The 19359-nt window shown below is 42.4% G+C and overlaps 1 protein-coding gene across 1 annotated transcript in view; it reads right to left on the bottom strand.

Annotated features, from left to right (window-relative positions):
* SH3RF3 (SH3 domain containing ring finger 3) overlaps positions 1-19359 on the bottom strand; it is a 256622-nt gene that overhangs the window by 43800 nt on the left and 193463 nt on the right. The window contains exons 5-7 of the mRNA XM_086769934.1: positions 8055-8155; positions 3877-4047; positions 134-384 (exon numbers count right to left, since the gene is read on the bottom strand). Of these exons, the coding sequence (XP_086626060.1) occupies positions 134-384; positions 3877-4047; positions 8055-8155 (523 nt within the window). The remainder of the gene's footprint in view (positions 1-133; positions 385-3876; positions 4048-8054; positions 8156-19359) is intronic.

The following is a 19359-nucleotide window of genomic DNA, read 5'->3' as shown; positions in this document are numbered from 1 at the left end:
ATTGACTGAGCTGTGACTAAAACAAGAAAAAAAAAACATGGGGATGGGCAGGTTCGAGAGGCTTGTGCTCGAGGGGTACGACATCAATCCTGCCAATGTAGGGCGAGAGGCACGGACGGGTGCACGCACATACCCATCTGCATGGCGTTGCGGGTCTGGCTGGCTGGCTGCTGAGCCGAATATCTCAAGCAGTTATTCAGCTGTGGAGAGGCCGCCTGTAGCTGGGGATGCGTCTGAGGTGTGGTGATAGGAACAACCGGTCTGACAGCTGTGGCAGCATTGGTGTGACTGGACCCGATGGGGTGGATGACTCCTGGGGCTCCTTTCGTTGCTGGAGGTCCCCCAGCTCCACTGTTTCTGGGTTGCCCAGCTCCCACTGGCACCCTGCATGGAGACAAGGCACAGTGTCAGCATGCTGCAGAGATCCCAATACCCAGCCACAACACCGGTAAGCATCCTCAGTTACTTCAGGGGTTCAACATGATACTCTCTCAGATGTTAAAGTAAATTGAGATACAGATATATATTTATCTTTATAGGACACAGTCATAAGCAGGCTGGAGGACATTTTTGCCCCTTTATCCTATGGGAAGAAGTGCAGGGTAAAACTGGAAAAGATAATTTTTCTCATCGCTTTTTTTCTTCAGCTACATTTCTATCTGAATAGTTTCTAGTAAAATCACAAATCTCAATTCAGAAGAAATTGATATCTCCCAAATGTCATTTTGCGTGCCAGAGGCTATTTTACAGGCGCTAATGGAGTGATAATTAAAACAGACTCAGAGATCTTTCCTTAGGATCAAACCTGCATATAGGCCCACAGGGAGAAAAAACGATGGATAACACCAAATCTGTGTGTGGCTGTTGAAGGGGACTGAAAAGCAGCAGAACTGGTAAGGCTTGAACACATACCCTACTGATGCAACCAGCCCTAGCTTAGACTTGCTAAGGAAATGCAAATGGAAGGGAATGCAACTGACCTTACTGAAAAGGAAATCCAGCCAATAATCAACCCCTCTTTTAAAGTGTATGCATAGTTTATATTTCATCCGAGTGGCTGGGGAGACCTCAGAGGGAAGGAACTACAGAATCATAGAATGGTTTGGGTTGGAAGACACCTTTGAATGTCATTTAGTCCAACCCCCTTGCAGTGAGCAGAGACACCTTCAACTGGATCAGGTTGCTCAGAGCCCCATCCAACCTGGCTGTGGAATGTTTCCAGGGATGGGGCATCCACCACCTCTCTGGGCAACCTGTTCCAGTGCTTCACCACCCTCATAATAAACAAGATTATTTCTCCTATGCAATGAGTTCAGCCTAGAGCAGGTTTTCGTCCTCTTACCATTGAGCTAGAAACTCTCTGACCAGGGCAGAAGGACACTGAGGAAGACAGAAGGACACCAATGGACAAACTCAGTTGCTGCTCAGCAGCTCTTTCTCTGAGTGTCTTACTCAGGTTCCTGAGTAATTTCCTTCCCCGGCAGTAAATATGAGGAAAGAGAGGGATCATTTTGTGCTGTTCTCCTCTCCCGGGCTGCTCTACATACCAAGGTCTTCCTCCAGGAAAGGATAGCAGAAGGGATATGATGCAGAACAAAGTATGGTGGAGGAAATGGAAATGAGACAGTGCAGGCGGTTAGCAAGGGAGGAGAGGGCAACAAAAAGGGTACAAGACCAACCTATGGGGGATAAGACTGGGAGAACTTCTGGGGCCTCAAAACTTTTGTGTGGGAATACAGAGAGGAGAAGAACAGAAAAAAAAGGAGTATGCTGAACAATCTGGCCCAATTCAGAGGGCAAGAAAGACAGAAGAAGCAACCCTAAGAGTGGAAAGGGGAAGAGCCAAAAGAGTGAAATTCTGATAGAAAGAGATCAAAACACAGGCTAGAAGATACAGCACAAAAGTGCAAAATAGAGCCATTCCCTCTGCCAAATCTCTCCTCCCCACAAAATCACAGGGGGAAAAATAACACTGTGGTGTCATTCACTTGCCTCATCTCATTGTTCAAGGTTTGCCTGGACTACATTTTGCTAAATTAATCTGATTTTTTTTTCCCTCAGTTTTTTTTCATCAGTCTCCAGGTAGGGAAAAGCTGGGAATCCCACCAGATGGAAAACTTGACTGTCTGTCATCTACTGTGAAGAGTTGGCAGAGTAGCAGCAAGGTTCAGCTGGAGCTGGCTTGGCCATCTGCACTAGACGGAGTTTGCCAGGAAAGCACACCTAATAGCCCACTGAAAGCTGCATTCAGGCAAATATGCACACCAACAGGTACAGAAACTCTCTGTGACTCCCACAGAGCTGGACAGATGTTGGACGTGGCAAATTTCCTCTGCTGCTCTGTGCCTGCCTGACCATCTAAAGGGTCTTGTCCTTTTTCCACCATGCTCTGCTCGCACCTGTGCTTTGGCAGCTTATACATCCAGCTCAATGTTACTCAATTCATGGGCAACTTCTTTCTCTTAGGTTTTGTAGGCAGTGCCAAAAAAACATGCATGGATCTAATCCTCTGCTTCGCTGTCAAAGGGGAACAAAGTAAGTTGAAAGTGCAGCGAATAGATTTTGTTGCTATTGGATTTTTCTTGCTGTTCTCACTGAAGGTGATTTATACAGCTCACAGGATCATAAATACAGTCATAAAGCTGCTTTTGGGTTTTGTGGAAAGCACTTTTGCCCTTTAGCACTTCTCTCTGTCTTGTTCTAGCTGTGACATGCTGCATTTAATAAAGTCTTGCTGATTCGGATCACCAACAGTTCAGCACAAACTTCTTTACTAATTAAGAGCTGAAGAGGCAAGGAGTGAAGGCAGCCAAGGGGCTCTACAAAATCAGGTAAATACATTTAGGTTGATGAACAGTGAAGATCCCATGAATGAATGTTTGTTTTTTTTTACTGAGATGCGTCAGCAGGCTTAGTTATCGTCTTCTAATCTGCTCTTAACTTTTAGTCTTGTTCAGTCCACATATTACAAACTCGACACAAACTGAAGATGGAACAAACTTGGATCAATTTTTCAAGATCAGCACTGTCCCAGTTGTGAGATGCCTTTCTCTGGAGAGGAATGAAAGATGGTGAAGATTGTGTGCGTGTGGGAGGGAGGAGAGACTGAGAGCATATGAGAAACAGTGAGTTAGATTTGCACACCCATGGTTGCTCTAAAGGAGATAAGGGCACACATGGCAACATTCACCTGCAAGGAGCACATGGGGCAAAACAGTCTAGGACATACTGATGAACGTTTTCCTCAGCTTGTAGACTATTTCGGAACAGGCTCTGGATCAGAAGCACCCTTTGATTTGGTGTTGTCCAATATTGAATTCTGACAAATGACATTCCTCCCCAAACATGCTATTCTTTCCTTTTCTCGTCTTCTGCAACTGACGCAGAGGTAGCTAAAATCAGACAATTTACTGAACTCTCCTACCACTTGTGAATTTTAACAGTTTGACATTAGTTTTGATCCAAATGATCCAAGACCATTGATTTAAGAAAAACAACATCTACCCGAGGAGGTACTGAAAAGCAAGACATAAGCTTTTGTTTATCCCCGTCACATGTCCCACAGTTTTATAGCAATTAAAAAATCATTAGCCAACAGATTCTTTACAATAGTAAAACCTGGGCTCACCAGACTTGGTAAAAGTCAGAGGTTGAAAATACCCTCATCTAACACAACTAGTGAAGTCTTCTGAGAACATGCATAACTCCAGTGGTACAAACAACAAGTTTCATTACCTAAGTCTGCAATGTCATCAGAAAATTTCTGGAAAGAGAATGTGATTTAAAAGCAGAGACACATTGCTTTCAGCATCCTCCAGATGCAAAATCCCTCTCAGCCCCAGCTCAGGCATATCTACCTTGGCCTGTGGTCCTCACCTTGAAACAGGTGTCACGTAGTTGCCTGGGAAGACGCCAGACATCCCACTCCTCAGAGACGTCCCCTTGAACCAGCCATCCTGGCACTTCTCAATGACCCGGTACATCTCACCTTTGCGGAGCTCCAGCTCGTCGTTCTTCTGAGGCTTGTAGGCGTACAGGGCTAGGTAGCTGCGGGGAGAGGTCATACAAGAAGAAAGCACATAGTTGATGTCAACCACCGCCTTTCCTGCTTTGACTTCAGCCTTGCAGAGCAGAAAGTGAGCAGAAACACTGCTCAGAATCGGTAGTGAAAAAGGGATATAATTACAGTACACCAAACAAGGAACGGTAGAGACATAATCAAGTGGATGCTAAGAAAATACAGGAATAACTAATCAGAGTAAAGTCAGGGGGTAATTTAGAAACACTGCCACAAAGCAGCACTGAAGCTAAGAATGTAGCAGCAGTTTCAGAAGGACAAGGCAATTACAGAGACAGTCAGAGAAACCAGGACTTGAATGGGAAGGCTTGTCAAAGCCTAACATCTGGATGAAGTACATATTTATCTGCTTCAGGGTCAGAGCCGTCTCTACTATGGATTTTCAGAAGAAATTTTTCTTATGGGTTTACTTTATAAAAGTTTAAGGCAGCTTTTCTTGCAGCTTTCTTGACATACGTATGCTGACTAGTTTTAGAAACAACATACCTAACTGTTCTGATCCAGTATGGTAATTCTTGTATTACAGGAGTAAAAAGAAAAGTGACAGAGGGACAAACTCTGCAAGGAGATTTTTGCTTAAGTAAGTGTAGTGGTAGAATTTGGCTTTGGGTGTTTTCTATGCAAGTATTCTAATAAATACTTAATCCAGGACCCAATATGTAGAACTTTTAATTTATTTAATTACAGCTTTTATTTATTCCCTTTGTTTAGAATCTTTCTTTTTATCTCTCTTTTGTTCTTCTGTTACTACTTCAGGGATGTGTCTAATGTTGTGAAATGACTACAACTTAAAGTCCCTAAAGATATTGTCTCTGTTTAGAGAGATCCTTGTTGAAAAATTAAGAATGACTGTTTGCACTTTGGGGAATAATAGAACGTAGGGATAGGACAGCAAGAATGCACACACAGAACAACAATTTCTTTGTAAATACCAATTTTTTTTTTTATGCTGTCACTTTTCCACAAATGCAAAAAGGGATTTCTGGTAATTCTTGATCAAGGTTGTGCCTTCTTGAGGTTTATTTTATTATTATTATTTGTGCTTCACAGGCAGTGCAGAGAGATTAGGACAAATGGGGAAACACTTACAGAAAGTGCATTTACACTACAAAGTACATTAGAAGGCTCTTAGGCTCAGGGGTGGGTGAGAAGAGGCTTGCTGCCCACCTTATAGCAGCGAACCAGAGAAATAATGAAAACTATAACTATTGTGATTGTAGACTTGCAGCCAATAAAAATGATACATGGCTTTTTACTTCTGCTCTCCAGGAAATATAATTGAGGAATAAATCCTGTTAGTTTTCCTGGTTCTAGTCCTTTATGGTACCAGCAGATTTCTTTATTTTTATTCTGAAGGCAGTAAATAAACAGTAGTAATGAACAGAATATGAAATATTTGGTAACAGCTCCTTGGGGCATGCTTAGGCTGATGTGCCTGGCTCTGTTTACCACGTGCATGGGGTACAAAGACCTAATCAGAAATGGTATTTCATTAGTCAACAGATGGGAGAAACCATCTTGCATCTCCTTTGTTCAGCCTGTGTAATCGGGTGGTCCTGAGCAGGTCTGTAGCTGCTCACCTGATGGAAAACATGAGACTACACATGAACTGAAGAACATTAAAACATGAGACCACACATGAACTGAAGAACATTAAAATGCATCACCCCGACATGAAATAAGGTTACATGCCTGAGTGCTAATCCTTCAGCACAGTGCTCTGCTAGGACATAATGGAAAGTGCCAAGATTGCATTCACTCGAGGGAGCAGAAAGTGCAGCTTTGCCTACCCCTTTTGAAGTTGCTGCTTACATGGGGCTTATGGTCAGAAGCTACAAGCAAAGTGGGGCTTCAAGGACAGAGCATTTTAGATGGACTTTCCTAGCCCTTTCCCCAAGGGGCTACATGTAATAATGCAATTTACAGGTTGAGATGCTGGTAGAACGTGCAAGGAAAATTACCCTACATGGATCATAGGCTTCTTTCCCTTGCAGCTGTCTCCAGCTCTGCCACTAATTTCTTTCTGTTCCTCCCTCCAAATTCCCCCAACTCAGCTTCCAGTAAGCCTGAATAGCCAATATCACAATGAGCCTAAACATCCTCCAGAGAGAGTATCAAAATCCTTGCAGAGACTAAAATCCAGCCCAGTCTGGACATACAGTGAAAACTTGTATGTGATAAACATGTAGCGTGTCCCTGGGACAACAGAGGTGATCAGCGCTTCTCCATGGACTGATGATCCCACAGTGAGGATGCCTGCTGCTGAAGGTTTCATCTATTACTCTGCAAAGAGGCAGGAGCTTCTCCAAACCCAGCAACGGGCCCAGCCTGTGTCTGCTGCTTGGCTGTGGCCGGCATGCCCGCCCCGTCTGCTGGCAGAGAGGGGGCTGTGGGAGAGCTGGCAGGATGCCTGCTGTCACACATGGCTGAAAACAATTTGAGTGCATGCAGCTTCCCTCCCCAGAAAGTGTTTCTGGGCTTTTCCTCTGGCAGGGGATTAGGGCTAGTGGTTCCATCTACTGAGGTTGATTTTGCCTTAAGCCAAAGTCTTTGGACTTGGACACATTTCACCATTCTCTAGATTTTAGGTGTGAAACTTCACCAGCAAACTCTCTACAACTGAGAACAAAGTGCTAAAACAACAATCTGAAATCTCACAAAATGTAATAGCAAGTTGTTTGGGGCTACCTGAAACAGTGAGGCTAAGAGTTATGGAGCAGGACCTAGAGGAAGGCAAAATCTTCCTCAAAAGTTCCCTAAAAAAGGCCTTAACCTAGAAGTTAGCTCATGTTCTTGGTCTCAGGGAGCTGCTTATGACTGCTTATAACACAGAAGCCCCAGGGCTCTGTCTAGGGTTGTACATCCCCAGTTTTGCTACAGCTTTCAGATAACGCTTCTTCTTTGACTGGGACTTGCCTCATGAATGCAAAATGACAGACCCAATTACAAGGCTGCTTCACAGGGGAGACAACAGGAGAAGGATGGGAAAGAGAAGGGGAGACTTGCTGAGGCATGAGGCAGGGGCATTGCCAGAGAGCTGGAAAATGTCCTGATTCAGCAACTAAATACTGGCAATACTGCCAGTTACTGCTTCCTAGTCTGGGCAACATTTGAAATAAATTTGTGCTATGTGGCACACAGGCTGCACAGGGTGACCACAGGGTGATGATGAGACCTCCCTGTGGGGCAGTCAGTGATGTGTGGTACCCCCCAGGGGTGAAGATCTCACCTTAGTAGCCAAGAACAAATTTGTTTTGGTTCTGTTCCAACTCTCCTATTCTCCTTAAAGCAGATTTGCTATGTTATTTTAGGATTTTATTTATGAATTCAGACCACGTTTTATCTGTATCGTAAAACTCTAAAATACTGACGTGCATACATGTCTGTCTATACAGTTCTACTGCTTTCACAAGGTATATGTGATGTGAGGAGAGGGTTCAGTAGTTTACCTAGACAGATAACCAGATAAACCAACCAGGGTAGAAGAGATTTATTATAATGAAGCCTACTCTTTTTGTTCTGTATCTAGTCAACCTTCTGTTATTCTACACACTACTCAATAAGCCCATATGCTCATGATATGAAGTTCATTTATTGCCTTTGTTTATGGCACTAAAAAAATGCAATTGGGTCATTTTTTCTGGTTAATGACAAATGTATCAGGTGTTTGATTGCATGGGACTACACCTTTTTAAGAGCTTTAAATGAAGGAAGAAGATTTTCTCTAGCTGAGAGGCATTCTGTTTGCTTCACAGTGATTCATATAGCTGTCACAAATACACCAGGAGCCTACAAGGGCTCACAGAGAAAATGGGAAGTCTTGTCTTTCTCTACTGAAGATGGGTCAGGTACGAAACTGCGATCTCTTCTCAGAATGCTCGTTAGTTGAGATTCAGACTTTCAGATTTCAAACACACACACACGTACACACAACTGGAAACAAAGAGTATGCAGTGACTGAGAGGAGTTGGCTTACATATTGAGGGGGAGCTGGACCTTCGGTGGTGTTCCCTGATCCCCAATTATTGCACTTGTCCTGGGACCAGCCACCGTGGCTGTTCCTATCGAAGAGGAATCCTGAAAATATACAAAGAATGTACAAGGATTAAGATAAAGCCCACAATTTCCTAAAATGCTAGGAGGTGAAGGCACAGAGGAAAAGAATCACACCTTTTATCAACTCCTAGACTTTCTAACTTCATGGTACTGCATTAAAAAAGACATCCTTTAGCCTTACACATTCAAAAAAATGTATTTCTGACACAAGGGATCTTAGGTTATTAACAGCATTTCCATGTACCTGTCAGAGAAATTTAGTTGTACCTCACATGTAGATCTTAAAAGTTTTAGAATGAAAAATTACTTGACTGCTTTGTAAAATCAGCTCAACATGTACTTGTCTGCAATTGTACCTTCTCTGGTAAAAGTAACCTTTTCTCCTCAAAAGCATATTTTAAAATTTTACTCTTTCTGTTAATGGTTACGGATCTGTGGAGAAGAAGATACTATTCAGTTTCCAAAATGCAGTCTCATCTCTGTATACTGTTTTTACTACCAGGAATATTTTTCTCCTTAAGAAAAAGGTGACAACACAGCCCAAACCAGGAGTACCTCTGAATGGAAAAAGTAGGAGTCCACTCCACTTTTACCACAGCAAATAAATCCCGCACTCATATAGAGAACAGGGCAGATCTTTTCCAGCTATTAATGTTGAAACGCAATTCTAAATGTAATAATTCATTTTTCAAAGCTTAATGCTCAGCAAAAGTATGCAGGGCAAACTCCTTTGTATTGTCTCACTGAAGTCCCCATTCATCTATGTCAAAAAATGAATCCTGCCTGGAAACTTCTCCTGAAGTAATGCAAAGGCCTGTGGCCACAGAGCTTTGCTGCAAAGACAGGGTAGAGCTGGGCTGATGGGGCTTGTAATGGTTTACTTGAGCAAAAGGCTTTTTTAGTAAGTCTAACCAAACGCTGCATGCATATCCATCGCAGAACGACTCTACAAAGCAGAATCCAAAGTTTATGCAGAAATTGCAGGTTCAGACAAAGCCTGTTACACACAACAAAGATTCACAGACCTCTAGTACAACTTTTCTGCTTCCAAATGCTATCTAACAAACAGTAAATATTGATTTATTTTAGGAATAGAAACACAGGGACTTTTTTTTTTTGCACTTACAAATGACACTGAGTTGAACCAAGACACATACTGCTACTTAAATAATGGATTCAAGGTCACCTCATTCCAAAGAAGCTCACATAATTATTACAGAGCCATGTCTTGATGTTTCATTGCTAATCTAGATTGCTTTGCTGTATATTAACACAATATCATTGGGAAATCATGCAGAAAATATGAAGACACTGCTCTGTGATTCCATAGCTTTTGGCAACCAGCAGCAATCTGCCTCCTCTCTCACCGACATCTACGCTCAATCATGAAGTTGTAGTGACAAGTACATCTCCTTTTTCTCATTATTTCCCCTCACTTTCTGGCTGCTGCTCAAACAAGGAAGGATCCAGGCAGCTCTTAGTCCTATGTGTAAAAGTAAGCATTCTTTCCAATTCTGTGACTAAGACTTCATTAATCCTGCCTGTTATATCATCAGCTTAGAGAAAAAACCCAACCCGCCCACAAATGTAGAGATAGTTGGACAATGATCCCTCATTTGTTATTTGGAGCTGGTTAATGGGGTTAAGGATTGCAGAAGATGCTGGAAAGAGAGACTTGTCAACTGTGTCACCCAAAAGGTAAGTGAGAAATTGGCTGTTTCAAACTTCTTCACGTTGTGCCACCAGTGTCACCTGCTCTGAGCTAGAGAAACTGCCTCCAAGAAACCAGAAGACAGATCGTTCCCCACCCTTTTCTGGTAGGACAAAACACCTTGTTCTTACCTCATGAGAAAACAGAGCTGAGTGAACAGCCTCAGGGTGCAACTGTAAAGGCAGAGACCACAGCAGTGTAAGACACGGTGCTACCCCTTCCTTAGCTCCCACCATCCTCCCTCTGTGCACCTCAGCGAAGGTAGAGTGTGCAGAGGAGCTGCTATCCCAGCTGGGAGCACCCACTGCAGGCATCCTGGGCTAAGCCAGCCTGACTCTGCAGAGAGATGAGCTCAAGTCCCGAGGGCAGCGTAGCTGCCTAAGCATCATCTATTAGCCTGTTTGCACCAACAGCGGTGGCTTCTGCGTATTCTATATTATGGGAAGCATGAGCGCAAGTACTTTCTATGCGCTACTACATATGTGCTAACATACAGTCCTAGGGATTAAGACATCATGTAATTGTCATTTAGTGTTGTTAGATGACAATATTACTTTCTTCCCTTGAATAATGCCAAAGGACTACTCTATAGTCCTGTATGTTCTCTGTCCACCTGGCATTCAGTTTCTTGCCTATGGCCTGTTACTATAATATTACTGCATCTGGTGCCAACCTGGATCCTACAAACCGTTCATTTTTGCCACTTTGCACAGCCTGGTATCATATGCATGCAAACTCTAAATCAGTCCCTGCTTCCTGAATGTGCTTCAGTTTTTCTTTAGCTGCTCTCCCTTGTAGGCTTTGACACAATGGTGTACTTGCCAGTCTGCCTATGATGACCCCACTTTTCATCATCAGGTTTTACTCCACAGGATCTGCTGGCCTTCCACTGCATTGAATTCAGCTCCTCTGTTCACATCTTGGCATTTACTTTCACACCAGTATTCTGCTCTGCAGCTTCATCTGCCTCTGCGCTCCTTGATGAATTCTCTCGGTGGCTGTCTGATTGCTACTATGCATCTGAATGTTCACCAGCTTTGCATGTATACTACGGTCCCTGAGACAGTTGGTGAAGGCTTTCTAAGCCTCCTCTTTCAAGGTCCTGTTCTCTCTCTTATGCATCACTAATTAGCTCATATTATAAGATACAACACTGCCAGATTATTTTGCAAAATAATATTTACAATAAGATTTTGAAGAAACTGAATTTTGTGAAATAATAATCTTCTATTTCTTTATACTGTTGATTACCTTTGTTGGAAGCTTACCTTTCCACTTTCCATTCCCACAATTTCATGTGGGTCTCCCCAGCGACTAGTAACACTAATAATCCTCCCAGAGAACACAGCTGGCCTTTCTCCATCACAGCTGGTAGCAGGGCTTAGTTTGTTTTCCTTCTTTATTTAGACCTGGACCCAGGTTGTATTGCTATCGTGATTTAAGGAACAAGGTACTAAACATGTCCTCCTTTCCTCTTCATCTAGTCAGGGGAATGGGAATTCGAGATGATGCTCTGTTTTTTTTTTTTGTTCTCTGCTTTGGTACCTTTTGGGAGGTCAGTGTGCCACGTCCTTCCTTTCTGATGGCACGTCCCTGCATGATCCACCTTTCTGTGGCACCAGGCACCCAAATACAGCTACACATAGGCATTACACAGGGAGGGCCCAAACACTGCAGTGTTTGTGTCTTGGTCCTTCCTCCACATCTGCTACTCACTGTTGCTAAGCCTTACCCCGGTGGGGATGTCTCTGACAGCCAGGCTTTTTAAAAGCCATATGGGTACCTATTAATAAAAACAGGCACCTTGTAGAGGCGTCTCAGGAAGGCATTAAGAAGCACTTCACTGTCTGATTCCCACAGATTTTATTGCAATCTAAGTAATAAGAGTCACTTCTGAAAATGCCATTTGGTGCCCCTCTGTATCCTTATGAGCCTCTAATGCCTTTAAACATTTGGCCATTTAGTTTCCAGGTGTGACCTGCTGGGTAATCGCACTCTAGCATGCCTCCTGATTAGGAGACCATTTACTCTAATGGTGGTGCGCAGTTTTCTGAACTAGACACTGTCAACTCTTTCATCCCATTTATGTAGGCCACTAAACAGCCAAATCTGACTTCTTCATGCTCCCACTCCAACTTGACACCCTCCGAGTACCACTTACCACTGCCAGTGTTTTCCGCTCAGCAGCAACAGTTCCTCTCTTCCAAGGGACAACACAGCCCCAGCTGCCAGCCAGCAAGGAAAAGCGGCTGCACGAAGGCATGCTAAGGACCACCTCTGGATACCTGTGCACTGATTCCTGTTTCTTTGTGCCCATTAGCAGCACAGCAACATCACCTGCACTGTGGAAGCCTAAATCTTGAGTAAAACTCCCAGACTACACGCACGGGCACAACGATGCTGTGTGACAGATACCTCTCTCCCAGCTCATGCTGTGCAACTTGTTTTTACCACCAGGTACTCTGGTGTAGTAGGTGATCATGTACCCATGGGCTGAATAATAATATAAAAGGTCTTTGTGTCTGTAAAAACAGCTTCCATAAGACCACTGAAACATATCCCCACCTCAACTCAAGCTAATGCCTTATAGAAACTGGTAACTCATGCCTTGAGTCCTCCTTAAAAATAGTCTGTTTCTTTCTCTCAGTCTCCGTGTTGGCTGTTACAGGGAGACTTTAGGCAAGGGCCAAGAATGAAGAAAGGCTCTGCACAAAGGTACCTTGGGGCTTGGGTAAACTTGACCTAGTCCTAGTGGCAGCGTAGTCCTCTGGAGCAAAACAGCACAGGGTCTCTGCTCTCGGTCGCCACACAGCATTTCCAACACCACTTTTAGATGCTTAAGTAAGTCACAGCACTAGGCACCATTCAGGTATTATGCAAAATGAAGAGAGCCAAAGCTAGCTGACGAGAACAAACTCTGCAGATGACCACCCAGTCTGAGGGTCAGTGTTTCCTGGTGACAACAAACAGTCCAACTTCCTCAGAAGTCACCACCACGTGTCTAAGCTCAGATGGATCTCGTTCCTCCTCCAACTGATAAGTACTATTTGCAAGAGAACTACAGGAGCATCAAAACAAATTGCACTTTAATGTATACGTAATGATATATTTCTGTTACAGTTTATAGCATACACTCCTGGGTAAATAATACACTGCTGAGATGTTGCTGCCTCTTGTGTCAGCTCTGACATATATTTAAAAGCAACCAGCCTGGCAAAACATTACTGACAAGCCCACAGAGACCAGGAATTATAGGTAATAACCACTCATCTGGGCTGAAACTTCATCTCAAATTCATCGCTTTTCTTTCTTCCCATCCACACCTCTGAAAACAGAAGAATTAGTAGTGTGTACTTCCAGCATAAACTATATTTTTCTCTCCCTTGTAGACTCACCTTAGATTTTCACTAGTATTTTAAGGTCACATTTGTGGTTTAATTTGAAAAGACATGGTGCCTGTGAGGATTAGTGGAGTGCCTTGCAAAAGCATGAGACTGGGTCTTGAAGGGGAATAGAAGTCGTGAGGACAGTGATAAAACTAGGAACAGAGTACAATGATGTTGTAGGTTGCAGCAGCCTTCACAGAAAAATAATTGCTGCTGCTATCAGATGAATGTTCTTATCATCTAGAAAATCACCAATGAGAATTCTCTATTTTGACTTCAAAGCAAATCTAGCACTGTCTCACCACAGGGCACTTACCACATACATTAATTCACAGGAAAATTTCTTTTAATGTCTTGAATGCATATTTACAACTTACTTTAAATTTCTCTTTAATATTGCTTTAAAATAAGATAAAAACACTCAAACATTCAACTCACATAAGTTGACATACCGTCCTCTGGAAATACCACAAAAAATAGGCTAATGGTCTTTAAGATTCCTGCGACTCGTTTCTCTAATTTACTGACTCCATAAAACAATGACTGTGGCAATCACTCCAGGCCTTAATGTTCCTAGAAATAATGTATTAGCACTTAATGCATGGTAGTGCCACCAAGTATTGATGGAAAGTGTTAGGCGCAAGATCAAGTAGCCTCATCAAATGCTAATTACCAAAGTGTGAGCTGAAATGGACTTACCAATTCTAGAGTAAGACTTTTTCTCCCATAATGGTCTGTGTGTAAAAACCAAACAAATGTGCACTATAACAGCTGCAGTTGCATAAATAGCTGCATAAATACCCAGTTCTTTCCTGCAAAAATTGAAGCTAAATTTATATGATTTAGCACTTGCTGAGGGGTTCTTACAACCTGTAAGTATCTGCGGCTGCGGATGAGGGTGAGAGAGAATACTATGTCAGCCTGTTCTAGCACCACATTGGCCCTGATTATTTTTTGGCTCACAGTAGGCCAAAAACTCTAGACCACGTCTCCTGTGAATAGCTCATGGAGCTATGCAGAGAGCTGGAGAAGTCACATAAATGTATTTCCTGAGCTTCCATTTCCACTGTCCTGCAATCTAAGGATGACTGCAAGTTGGTAGAAAAAATACCCAAACATTTTTTGTCATCTTCTTCCAAATATTCACCTGACATTACCCTCCATAAATGCACTGTTTATTCTGGTTTGCGGCTTCTCAGTTCCCAAAAATGAGGACTAATTAAGGAATGTGTGGATGAGCATCATGAGAATGATATTTTATTCAGCCTTGTTCCTCTCTCAGGGCAAAGCTTTCAGCACTGAGCACCAGTGTCTAGCTCTCCACCATGAGGTTTCAAATGCTTTTATAGTAAATAGTTTACTCCAACTCTGGGATCAAAGAACATGAAAAATCAAAAGCAGAGAGACAGGAAAGCTCAAAGCGAAAGTGTGACCTCTAAAAGACGTTAATTTAATCCCATGTTGATAACTGTCCTTTCGATAACTGCACAACAAAGTCAATGGGATCCTGTGCAATACCTTCTGTAGGAAGTCCTCCTCCAGGGAGATAGTAGTGGTAAACAAATAAACAAAACCCCTAAACAAACAAAAAAAGGGAAAATACACACTGTAGTCATTTCTGCTAAAATGTCACACGTGTACACATAGTGTGTGCCGGATGGATGGGATTTTGTGGTATAGTGTAAGTATCAAGAGAGTGTCTTGCTTGCTCTTGAGGCTTCCAGATCAGTAGTTGACTGGCAGGTAGTGTAAAGCCTCAGAATTAGCCCTGTGCAAAAATGATCTCAGTGGCAAAATGTTTTTTGGGTTACTACCCTGAGGAGCATCTGGAAAAAAATATTTTGTTTTTTTTTTTGTTTTACAGGCAACAGGATTTCATGCACAGTTGAATAACCCTTCTAACGCACAACCTTCTTTTCTGTAAAAAAAATAGGTTTCGTGGTTCTTGAAAAACCTTTAAAAATGTATTTGTGATGAAGCAAATTAAAGGATAAAGAGAAGAAATTGTCTCTAAACTGGTAGTTTCTGAAAGGCGATTTTGCTTTGACCTGGATTCTTGGTAGCTTATGTAATCAGTCAATAGATTGAGTCAGCTTGTGTGTCTTACTCGCAGCAGTTTTGAGAAATAATTTAATATATCCTAATATGCACAGACTACATTCAAAGACCTATCAGTAGCCAAAAAAAAAAAAAAAAAAGCAGCTTACATGCCTGCTCAAAACTCTCTGCTTAGAAAAACTTAACTCAATCCCACCTACAAAACTCCCAACAAGAGTTCTTTATCAAGTTATTTAAAATAGACATGCAACGAAGAGGCAATGTTTGGAACCAGTTCTAAATATTTAGAGTAGAACTGGGAATGTACAAAGACAGTACAGCAGTTTAGGTTAGACTTCAGCAAAGTCTCTTATGCTGTTCTCATGACATATTTTGATCTAAATGACAGAAACATAGGTTGGACTAATATTACTTCTCTTTTGCTGTTTTGCCAAGTGCAGCCTCCTGAGACAGCTGCCCTTGGCTTCAGCTGTCTCGTTCTCATTAATGGATGTCCAGTCAGTTGTCATTCACAGCCAGCAGCAGAGCAGGTTGGATAGAATTGGGACTCCAGGCCAATACTGAAAAATACCTGAATTTCTCTTCTTTTCTCAGAGCCTGTTGTGCACTTGAAAATTCAAGGTTCATTTTTAGTCTCTGGATTTTATGTATAATCTGTATGCTCCTCATGGTCAGCACATTTAGGTTATCAGCCAAGGCTCAACCGGAGTTCTGCTATTACATTTTCTCAGCTAAAATTCAGCACTTCTAAATAACTGATAAGGAGTCACACTTCCAAATGATTTATATAGCGAGACACTTCAAGGAAGATTTTTCATTTCAAATACTGTCACTGTTTCGGACTGGGAGCGTGCAAGACATTGTTCTCAGCTTTTCCTGCACATATGGCCTCTGGTTCGGAGCCTGTTCTAACACTTACAGACACAAATGGACTTCTTGTGCATGGTGATGTGTTGTTCAAAACACACAGAGACGTTCCTTTTGTGAGGAGGAACCCTTCTTCCTCACTCAGCTGGTGTGCACAAAGCCACGCTTCATTATTCATGAAATGCATTTTCTGTCAAAAAAACAGGGGATTTGGAGCAGTACTGACCTATGACCTTTTCAAATAGTGGTGAAGAATAATTCATAAGGGGTGAAAATGGAAGCAAGACGAGCCATCTGAGGCCTAGGCACGATTACTGTCCAGGGGGACCTTCCCCGCTCCCCAGGGAGTCTCAGTTACAAACAGCTCCTCTGCACCCGTAACCTAATTCAGCTTTAGCCCCATCAAAGGCCTGCAGCAGTACTTACATCTTCAATAAAAATCCATTTTGCCACCATGATAGGACATTCTGCATGATGGACAGACACTATTCCCTTTTAGATGGAGATTTTATGTTTAATGAGTGATACTCAGCATGCAACAAAAAGCATACAAGAAGTAAATTTGGCTGCAAGCAAAATGGAGATCCCAGGATTGCCTCTTTGAAAATAAATGCTTTGTATCCTGGCTATTGTGGTCTTCCAATCACCATTTTATTCAACTGAGGTGTCTTGAAGTTGAGTTTTCTACCTTTGAGCATCTCTAGGTTTGCAGCCAACTAAGATATGTTTCAGACTATCACTCATTTCAAAATGCATCTTAGCTTCTGGGAAACAGTTGAGTTGATTCTGTTTAAAGAATAATGAACATGTTATGGAAGGCTGTAATCTTCAATTATTAAATTAACAACATGCAGAGTACTCTCAAAATATGTGATTTCATACTCTGGTCTGCATGTCAGTGCTCAGTATCTGTGCACTCCTGGAGAAGCAGGAGGCTTATAATAGTCTAACAACTCATAAAAACAAAAAAACATGTCAGCTCAACATGGAAGTCTGGTTTCAAGTCACAAAAATTGACAAAAGCCACAGGAATATAGTACCATGCAGGAATTAACTTCTAAGGGGTGGAATATATTCCAGATTTACTGAAACATGTAAAATTTACACCTAAATTTTAAGTTTCTACGGTAAGAAGCTCTCAATGTTGCTGTTTCTTCTCATGTCAGCTGAGAGAAAACAGGTGCCCCAGATGTAGGCGCCTCAGGTCTACAAGGAAAATGGATGCTTGTTTTAAGAAGACCGTTTCGCTGGGCACCAGCCGGTTGCCTGAGGTAGGGGACTGGATGCCATTCAAGAACTCCTGTAGTCGAATTCTGTTTGTTCAAAGGACAAGCTAGAAGAAAACTGTGTCAAACTTTTAAAAAATGTAGAAGCCCTTCACAAGCTAAATACCAGTCCTGATATGCACCAGAGAAGTTCATACCTACTAAACTGAACAAAATTCCTTTATTTCTTTTTATGAGGAGATCCATTAAATAAACAATGATAAAGTGCCTGGAAATTTCAAGGACGTGATATAAAGACACAATAAACCAAATTTAGATTCTAATGTTGAAAGAAAAGGCATAAATTTGCTAGTCAGCACTGAAACTGTAAATTTGTTGCTTCTCCTGTAAGAAATATGCTTTGTCTGAATTTGCTGCTGTAAGCTAGCAAGGGCCTGAGATGGTTACAGAGAGAATCACTCACAGGGCTGTGATGATGACCTGCAGGGCAGAGAGGTTCCTTTTCAAGTGAGGAAAGAAAAGCTGAGACATCTTCCTGCAGCAGAGCTCACTGGTAAGTTCGGCAGCTACACGCACAGCCTTCCTACCAACCCGCTCGTGCTCTCAGCAATGCCCCTGAGCAGCAGAGTCAAGTCTGCAGGCTGTCAAGATGTCAAACCCCCGAACAAGACATACAGGACATTTGCCTTAAAAATGTCAAATGCATTTTAGAACAAAATGATCCGAAGACAAGATTCTCACTGCCCCGAACACCTCGATGTAAGAGCTCAGGGGCTCGTTGTTTGTGCTACTTTGGCTGGCGGTCAGCCACGTGAATGAAAGAAAAGTGCTGAACTGATTTTCTGTCTAAGCCTGCAGCATCACTAATTGTTTCAGAGCCATGTCAGGTCTCAGCAGATGGCCGAGAAGGAACTGAATTTTTTACATTTTTAATTAAAATGTAACCCCTATTATTATGGGATTAACAGTTCCACAAATATAGCTGCACAATTTTAATGTGCATTTGGTGAGAGGCAAATTCTGGACTCTTTGTAGACCTAACTAAGAAGACTAAAAGCAGGTGAATTCATGTTGGTAGCTCTTATTTTATTGCTAATCTTATAACATGAGGCATTTTTCTGGAGGCTGCTCCCACAGTCAAGATAATATAGTGAGAACTTCAGTTCCACTTTTTTTTTTCCCCAACAGATCCACATTTCCTTTGCAAAGGAAAATGTTTAAATCCATCAAACTAGAAAGCAAATAGTAAGTAGAGATATGTATTCACATATGTAAATGCCACACTAGGGGTCCTTGGGGCTGCAATAACACTTTTTGACAGAGGGAAACCTCTTTTCCCTAAGGTTGATCTGACCACCAAGAATCTTTTTCCCCTCTCTGGATTTTGGCCAAGACAATTTTGGCCAGCAGTGATGGAGGCATGTGCTCAGCTGCCTTGCCTGCAAACCTGCTCTATGCCCAGAGGCAGAACAACCACTATCCAAACCTATTCCCCCCATGGTCATACTGGAGTGGCTTCATTACACCCTAGTCCTAGCTGTGCTTCTGATCGTGACACCAATTACATGTCTTCCCATCTGCTGCAAAGGACCCAACCAACCTTCCTTTGGGCTGGATTTCAATAACCGCATACAGAGAACATGGGGTCCTTCTTGTTCCCTACCACATGTGTCCAAATGCCACAATGGTCTGTGAAACGAGTGAGGTTTTGCATACCAGTTGTTCTATTAAAACACAGCGGAGAGTAGTCAAGGCACTTTCTACTTCTTGATCTAATTTTTGTCATTTATTAGCTTAGAATGAGTTTTCACATGACTCCAGCAAAGGGTGTGCATGGTTCTTCCCTTGACTAGCGCAAGAACAGAAAAGCCACAGTCTGTCACATCTCTGTAAAGTCCAAATATGACACTCTGAGTGCCAAAAACCTGGGTGTCATTTACTCGACAAGCTTGAGACCCTCACTCATATCTACTGCTT

The sequence above is a fragment of the Chlamydotis macqueenii genome, chromosome 1 (assembly GCF_036417535.1).
Source record: "Chlamydotis macqueenii isolate bChlMac1 chromosome 1, bChlMac1.mat, whole genome shotgun sequence".
Classification (NCBI taxonomy): Eukaryota; Metazoa; Chordata; class Aves; order Otidiformes; family Otididae; genus Chlamydotis; species Chlamydotis macqueenii.
This window is presented reverse-complemented; position numbering and strand designations above follow the sequence as displayed.